The 8,744-nt window shown below is 43.5% G+C and overlaps 2 protein-coding genes across 2 annotated transcripts in view; both read left to right on the top strand.

Moving 5' to 3' along the window:
• Positions 1 to 1,503, top strand: part of LOC119308640 (tropinone reductase-like 3) — a 10,433-nt gene extending 8,930 nt beyond the window's left edge. The window contains exon 6 of the mRNA XM_037584770.1: positions 1,029 to 1,503. Within this exon, the coding sequence (XP_037440667.1) occupies positions 1,029 to 1,178 (150 nt within the window). The 3' untranslated portion in view covers positions 1,179 to 1,503. The remainder of the gene's footprint in view (positions 1 to 1,028) is intronic.
• A 3,244-nt stretch (positions 1,504 to 4,747) lies between these two features.
• On the top strand, positions 4,748 to 8,517 carry LOC119309455 (V-type proton ATPase subunit C-like). The gene is made up of 9 exons (XM_037585452.1): positions 4,748 to 4,804; positions 5,424 to 5,492; positions 5,566 to 5,693; positions 5,784 to 5,883; positions 6,426 to 6,493; positions 6,619 to 6,760; positions 7,088 to 7,204; positions 7,399 to 7,524; positions 8,307 to 8,517. The coding sequence occupies exons 1-9, from the start codon at positions 4,748 to 4,750 to the stop codon at positions 8,316 to 8,318; spliced, it is 819 nt and encodes a 272-aa protein (XP_037441349.1). The 3' UTR covers positions 8,319 to 8,517.
• The last annotated feature ends 227 nt before the right edge of the window (positions 8,518 to 8,744 follow it).

The raw sequence follows: 8,744 nt of genomic DNA, 5'->3' as shown, positions 1-8,744 counted from the left end.
TGCCCATGAACACCACACTTGGGTTCCAATATGGCTCGTTGCTAAGATGGTTATGCCCCAACAATGTACTTCTGGGTTTCATCTCCGTAAGGGTGGTTGAGTTTTGACATTGGTTTGATCATGACCCTCCTTTACCTGGGCTTCGGACCGGCTATGATGCAATGACCCGTTCCTTGCTCACTTATCATCGTATAATTAGCAGGCTTTATTATGGTCTGCCATCGAGTCATTGACACATCACGGGAAGTTGGAGAACCAATCCAATGGGCAGAAAGTAGAAACAGTGTATGGTTGTAGTGGGTCTTCTCATACCAAAAAGCTATCTTGAGAGTTTAAGGACCCTCGACCAGTGTGAGACTTTTACCACAATCTCCCACTTCAAAAGATTAGTGTTATTAAATTGATCTTTGTACTTTCTCAATCATGGGTAGTTAGTTATCAGATGTGTTACATATTCATGGATGGCAATTGTAACTATATATGCCATAGTCAATATGATTATTAATATGGCGATTTCAATTAGCTAATGCATTGTTTTTCTTTCAATCTGCCAGAAATTCATTATTTTTATTTTACTTTAAGTACTCACTCATACCTTGCATTCAGTTGGTCTTTCTAGTACGATAACAAGTTGATCTTTTAAAAAATGATGTTTCAAACAAATACAATATAAAAATATATTTTATATTTTATGACAAATCTAGCAATATCAATTTGATATTGTCCATCTTGGTATTTCGGTAGTTCTTTCTGCAATGATGTCTGACTGGATAAAATTCTAAGACTGCTTAGATTTTAAATGGCCAGGTTCTTCTAGATTCTTAATTTCTTTGATGTTCACTGTTATCCCAGTGCTTTTGTCATCTTACACATGGCACTGCTCTTCTCAGTCATAAACTAGGTTCTTACGAATTCAAGCTATTTCCAAACAATATTGTTGTCTGAATAGCTGTAGCTGTACCACCAAGTAAATTGAATGTATGTTTTCTTCCATGCATGTATATGTACCTAACCAGATAATTCTACAGAGAAATGAACTTATCGAGAGGAGCATAATTAAGAGATTGGGTAGCGTGGAAGACATGGCTTCAGCCGCCGCTTTCCTGGCATCCGACGATGCATCCTTCATTACAGCTGAAACAATTGTTGTTGCTGGAGGAACACAATCAAGACTATAGAGAAGTTTTGAGGGTCAATCAGCCACAGTGTCCTGATCAATAAATATAGTGATACTAGTAGGTCTAGTATACAACATTTCAAGTGCGCTTAGATATAAACAAGATGCAGTGTAATAAATTTGATGTTGGGGTGCCATACAATCTTGCAAGGACGAATGATAGTCTATCGGCATTGTGGTCCGAACATGTATTGTTGTATAACCTGTGTTCATGTATAGGAATTGCGATGAAGTGACAGAGTATGCCGCAGCATTTTATTTGGGGTTTCAGTTTTTCAGCGGTTTAGTGATTATTTGAGCCAATGAAACATTGCAGGTTGAATTGATGTACTTAGTCTCCCTGCCTCATTCATACTTGCACCCTTCCAGATTTCGAATGAGTCTTCAGTATGCTATTGTCTTTCTACTTTTGTTTTTCTTGCTTCGGCCTATTAGTCATACTCGGAATATTTGGCCTTCATTATTAATTTTTTTGTCATTGTTAAGTTATTATTGCTGCATTGTTTGAGTCTAGGCGCATTGTAGGGGTGGGTTGAGTTTTGGACTTGCACAGTTCGTTACAACGGGCAACGTATTCCATTTGGTGTTTTTTTTTTCTCGTAAACCTATATTTTTCTTGATTCAACCTGCAAAACAGCAGAACATATTTGCAAAATAAATCAAGGTGGTAGCTATTAGTTTATGAAATATATAATTTATAAGAGAGATATCACTGAACAACAATTTGAACATATTAGGCCTTGTACAATGAGAGATGCTTAGGAGGGTGCTTAAAAAATAAACCGAGTTTTTTTTAAGCACCTGTGCCTATTTCTACAGAAGAGACGCTTAGTTAAGCGTCTATTCTGTACAAATAAGCACCGGTGCTTCGAGATGCTTAGGAAGGTGCTTAGAAAAATAAACCGAGTTTTTTTGAAGTACCTGTGCCTATTTCTACAGAAGAGACGCTTAGTTAAGCGTCTATCCTGTACAAATAAGCACCGGTGCTTAAGAAAAACCTGGTTTATTTCTCTAAGCACCTCCCTTAAACACCTTGCATTGTACAAGGCCTTAGTGAGCGATGGTGGGCGAAGGTGCAAGGGTGGTGTGAAAATTGATGTCATTATGTGCAGCTAAAGTTCTCAAGTCTGTGGTCCAAACGTTCAAGCACTTCTGTCCTATTCTATGAGTTGTTTCAAACTCACAAAAGATTTGTGTAAGAAAATTACAACGACCAAATCATAGTACTGGTGGGTTGAGTCATTGTACAAGAGAGGAATGCATTGGCAAAATTGGGAGAAAATGGCTATCTCTAAGTCAAAAGGAGGGTCAGTCTTCAGGGACATGCAAATCTTTAATAACGCCATGCCTGCCAAGCAAGATTCGAGATTACACGAGAATCCTCATACACTATGTGTTAGGGTTTTTAAAGAAAGATACTATCTTGACGGAGATTTCCTTATGCCGGGGTGCCCAACTGAAGCCTTGCCTACGTGGTGGGGCTATGGGTTTAATTAGACGCGTCGGAAATGGGAGGACGATACAAATGTGGCACGAAAACTGGAGGGGGGAGGGGGGCAAAGACTATGTGACCTCTCGAGAGGTTGATAGACTCCAATTCAGTTGGTGTGACCTGATTGATCAAGCATCGGGTGCATGGGATAGTCAGCTCGTTCAACAATTTTTTTTACCCACCCGACGCAAATGCTATATTGGCTATGCCACACCCAAGATTGACTGGGAAGGATGTTGGGCTTGTTAGAATAAATCCGAGGCCACCGTTGATCATCCGAGGATCAAGCAATCACACGAGCACGATACCGAGATTTGTTAACGAAGTTCATCGATATGGCTACATCCCCGGGGCCTGACTATGAACGCTCCTCCCCATGACACCGTCACAATACCGCACCCGGTCGCTCTGGATACAGGCACATGCCGCCGGCTTCCCCTGCGTTCCGGTGCTATTATGTTGGCATAGGTTACATCGTGTGTCTACCCCGCTATATATGAGGCCTAGGATACAAGTGTCCTACTAGGACACGACTCCATATCCTATGTAAACACAATACAACTCAGAGTCCAACTGTAACCTACCTTGTACACTATATTCGACACAACTCTAACAAACTCCACCTTGGCGAATATTCTCCACCACCTTGAGTTCGTTCATGCGTCAAACTTTCGTGTACATTGGACTTGAGCTTATCCCATGAGCACCGCTGCTACTCCAAAAACTCCATGTGACTCCACCTGCAACTTGTAGTCCCTTCTTTTCTTGACCACGGTCAACACTCGAGCAAAATTAAGTTCCTTATTACTCTAGTTTGTGCTCCCAACTTCTAGAGTATAAGTCCAACGCCATCACACACCGATCACTGACCTGCGTGAAAGTGAACAACTCACATACTGGTTGTCACATATAAGAGTTACCTGAACTCAACATCACCGCTCCTTTCTTGACCGCCTGTCTGAAACTTGAAGGAATTTCACCATTGCTTGTAGTCACCTCGAGTCAAATTCACAGCTGTCTCACCATATGTATGACCACCAGAGCCCTGGCCCGTCTCCATGTCCCGTGCATACTGCACGCCTCGGCGCTATTACCGCGTCGAGCCTCCGCTGTCCCGGTCGAGTCTCAAGGGTCGCGAACCCACATCACTCAACCCCCACTGCAGAGTACCACCGATCATCACCGACCGATGACAAGTTTCACGCTTTCATCAGACCATTGGGCTCCAGTCCAAATTACGTGTCCCTTGCTTTTCCCGCTGAATAGGCTTCGATTCTCTGGATCCTTACACCGTAGCCCCTCAATCCAGCTCCACCTTCAACATGACTCCATGGTAGATGATCAGTCCACCCTTGCGCCCCGTCGACTCCAAACTCTCATGTGCACCATCTTGAATCAACCCCGCGCCATAGTCTTGTCGAAGCCACACAAGCCTCGGGCCTGCGCCACGTGTTTCCACGCCCAGAAGTTGGTCACCATCAGCATCACACTCCTATGTCATCGTCGCCGATCCAACACCTTCTTCTGTGACAACTAACTTGCGTCGATCCGTCAAACCGATAAGTCTGACCAAGCCGAACATATCTGACTGCAACCATGCTCCACCCTGCACCATGACCACTTGCACATATGTGCATGTCTTGACGCCCTGTGTATGCATGATCCTGCCACGCCGCACTTCAAGCTCCTCCAAGCCTTATGCGCGTGTTGCCGTCCTTAACGTACACGCACCAAGCACTCTTAGCAAACATGACCCACAAGAGAAATTTTCATGCAAAACCAGACCGAGTGATCCCTCCACACAATTCCCTTCTCTTTTCTTGGTCCACTAATAGCTCCTCCATGCACGCACAAAAAACTGCACCTTTTTTTTCCACAAACAAATCTCGCGGTATCCTTGGATTTGCACAAGTTAGTACCATCACACGAGCAGCTTCAGGCCATCTGCCTTACTACGTGAGGCCTCCTTGTACACCATGCATGCAGCAGCCCTGTCCGTCTTTACGTCAAGCTGCTCCTCGGCGGCATGTGTCGGTGTCGTGCTCGTGTGGTTGCTTGGTCCTTGGATAATCGACGGTATGGCTCAGATTTATTCTAACAGGGCATGGGCATGGGAGAGCTCAGGGATTTTTGTGGTGAAATCGGCCTACCGATAAATCATTGACAAGAGATGTAGCAAGAGTGTTGCTACTGATAGTTCTCGAGGGAAAAAGCATACGTGGAAGGCTTTAGGTGCTTCCCAAAATCTAGGTGTGTTTGGTGGCCTCTGGTGAACAATACACTACTAGAAAAAGGGCTATAGATGGGATTGGCACTAATGGCGCACCAGACAAGTGGTGCGCCATTAGTATATACTAATGGCGCCATTAGTATATACTAATGGCGTACCACCTTCTGATGCGCCATTAGTGTTGAAACTACTAATGGCGCACCTGGCCCATGGTGCTCCATTAGTATCAATTTTTTTTTTGAACTAGTGCGCCTGTCCAAACATACTAATGGCGCATCCATAGAAAGTGCGCCATTACTAGTTGTAACTAGTAATGGCGCACCTGTCAGAAAGTGCGCCACTAATGTTGTTTTTTTATTCCTTAGAACAAAAATGCCGGGTCACGCTCGTGGAGCGGGCGTGCACTTGTTAGAAAAAAAAACGGATTCTTAAGTACGAACCCATCCCCTCCTCCTCCTCCTCCGCCGCCGCCCTTCAATCGTCCTGCCCCTGACTGACTCGACTCCCCTGGCCTCCGCGCGCAGTTCACCGTCCCGGATCTCCGTCCCGGCACGCTCGACTCCCTGCTCGCCCTCAGCGACGACCTCGTCAAGGTACCTGCTTTCCATCCCGATCTTGCCCCCACCCCTCTTCTTGGCCCCGGCCTGATCCGGCCTCTGGCTGCAGTCCAACATCTTCATCGAGGGCGTCTCCCACAAGATCCGCCGGCAGATCGAGGACCTGGAGCGCGCCGGAGGGGTCGAGCCCGGCACCCTCACCGTCGACGGCGTCCCCGTCGACAGCTACCTCACCAGGTCCGTCTCGGCCTGTGCCCAGTGCTGCTGCTTACATTCCTCATCTGCCTACCACCGCTTGCTTACGCTGTAGAGGATGGATGGATGCAGGTTCGTGTGGGACGAGGGCAAGTACCCCGTCAATGCCCCGCTCAAGGAGACCGTCGCCAGCATCCAGTCCCAGGTCGCCAAGATCGAGGACGACATGAAGGTAACTAACTCTGCTTCTCTCTCTCTCTCTTCTTTGGTCCAGTTCCTTTCCACACTGACCAAATTACGCATGGATGACAGTAAGATTTTGGAACATTGGCAGCAACTTAACACTGCATTAGCTACGCTAGCTGGGTACTGTATTTTGGACAGTGTTGCTTAACAGTTACATTCCGTCCTCAGCGCTAAATTGGTAGATTTGGATGTAGCTCACTTCCTATTTTGTCTTGGGTCTGTTTGGTTCCGGCTAGCTACCTATTTGTGCAGCTAGTTACATCAGTATTTATTTAGTCTTATGTCCCTTTTTCTGGCACTGAATTGCCACATAATGTTCATGATGCAAAAAACTAGGGAACTGGTGCCACATTTTGTCAGGAAAAGGAATTAATTGTTGTAATTATAACTGAAATACCATGTTGATCTTGCCTGCCAAGTGCAGTCTTGGTTTTATGCATACCTTCATTTCATTTTGTGCTCACAGATGCAAATAAGTGTTTTGGTTGGATGTTACATTTACAGAAGGACTGAATATGCCCTTTCCAGGTTAGAGTTGCTGAATACGGTAATGTTAAGAGCCAGCTTGGCGCAATCAACAGGAAGCAAACTGGGAGGTAAATCGTCTCACCATACTTCCTGACTAGCTCTATAGGGAGGGACATGCTTGGTACTAGTATTATGCTACGTTGTTGCTCGCCTTGAGTCCTACTCTGATTGATTTGTTCTTCTTGTATGGCAGTTTAGCAGTTCGTGACCTTTCCAACCTCATAAAGCCAGAGGATATGGTCACTTCGGAACATCTAGTGACACTCCTTTCTATTGTGCCAAAGTATTCCCAAAAAGATTGGTTATCAAGCTACGAGTCACTTGATACGTTTGTGGTAAGTTCAGAATCCTTTGTATAGTGATAATGTCTCTCATAAACCATCGTTTAAACTATTTTCATGCCGTGCTTCATTTCAGCAAATGTCTATTTTATTTGTGGTTAGTCAATTAAAACCAAGAGTGTTTATTTGGTTCACCATTTCTGGTGTTAATGCTATCATGATAACTTGCAATCACAGAAATCTTTCAGACTCCAGATATATGACTTGGAACTCGTTAACCCGGGTGCTATTTACTTTGCCCTTATGAGGACTTTCAAGTTGTCCTAATTTGTGATTATATCCAGTTGATTTTTTTCTTTGAGCTAATTATTGTTTATATAGGTTCCGAGATCATCAAAAAAGCTTTACGAGGACAATGAGTATGCTCTCTACACTGTAACATTATTTGCCAAGGTTGTTGACAACTTTAAGGTCCATGCTCGTGAGAAAGGTTTCCAGGTAACTTTGTTGCCCTGATCCTTTCTTTTAAACCATTGCTTGCATTTAACCTTAATTTGACACGGTGGTAGTACTCCATGTAGCCTTTGGTATAGCTCCTAATAGCTAGGCAAAAATTTATCTTGTCAGTTGGTACCTACCATTCTAGTAACTATTTTGTCATCCACTAACATCTATTTCGCACTTGATTTCAGATCCATGACTTTGAGTATAGTCCTGAAGCACAGGAGAGTCGGAAGCAAGAGCTAGAAAAACTGCTGCAAGACCAGGAAGTTATGATGACCTCTCTATTGCAATGGTGCTATGCAAGCTACAGTGAGGTACATGTCTTCTGCAGTGTATTATGTCCTAATATCGTCTATGAACCGTATGGTGAACAAACCACATGCCCTTAGTTCCTGTACATTTCCAAAGATACTGTAGAAATAAGTCGGTCAAATATTTCATTTGATTGCACAGATGTTCTTCATCAAAACTCATCCATTATGAACTACTCTCCAGCTCGTGGTTGGTTTCTACAGTAGTTTCCTCATCTATTTACTATGTTAGCCTACACAAACTTTTGATTTTTCTTTCTAGTTCAATCGCAAGCCTGAACATGAAGGTTGTGAATTTGTTCATTGTTTAATTGGTTATTTGATCTTCTTCAGTGGTAGTCTGAAAACCAGAACATGGTGTGATCATATCATACTGAATCTGAATTTCTATTTTGATAGTGCGAACTCACATAGTTGTCACTCTCTGGTAGTTTTCTCTTGTTAAAACTGTAAGGACAATGGTTGAGTTGCAACTTCCATGGCATAATGGAATCTGGGGCATATTTTTGTTAATGCTGTTATTCTCTCACCAGTGCATCCCTTTTTAGGGCGAAATCATATTGCGGTCAACTCATTAAGCAGATTGGGATGCATCCCCTTTTTTTTCTGATCCGTGATTGTTAGTTCAAAGCTACAAATGATGGCTGCTAATGCTATTCATTCGTTTAAGCTCTGCAGAATTTCAACATGTGCCCATTCTCATAAAATCGTAGTAATAGGCAAAACAGATCGGCTTCTCTATTGATGGAAACACTACTGTGATGTTATTTTTCTGTGTATGGCAGTGCTACTCCTAGTGGTCATCATGGCCGAACTTAACTGATGAGAGTATACCTAGAATATTGGGCTTCAGTTGCTTGGTTGCTGGACATTAGTGGCGTTGATGATGCTCATTCTAACTAGCGGGAGAGGGGAGGGAGCGTTGGAGGAACCGGATGAAGACGAGTTTCATCGTGATGATGCTCATCGTGATGACCGCAGCTCTCTTCTATGTGATGGTAGTTTAGATGATCGATATCGACTTATAATGTGAAGACAAACTCACTACTCGCGGTCGACTTGTAATATAATGTTCTATCTTTGTTCGGTCTTTTCAATTCGGAGACTAATATGATGAATTGTATTCGGAGACTAATATGATGAATTGTATTCGAAGACTAATATGATGAATTGTATTCAAAGACTAATCTTCTATTGTATTCGATGAATCTGTTGTTGATGTG

This window comes from Triticum dicoccoides, chromosome 5B (assembly GCF_002162155.2).
Source record: "Triticum dicoccoides isolate Atlit2015 ecotype Zavitan chromosome 5B, WEW_v2.0, whole genome shotgun sequence".
NCBI lineage: Eukaryota > Viridiplantae > Streptophyta > Magnoliopsida > Poales > Poaceae > Triticum > Triticum dicoccoides.
The sequence above is the reverse complement of the archived record's forward strand: the minus strand, read 5'-3'. Positions and strand labels throughout refer to the sequence as shown.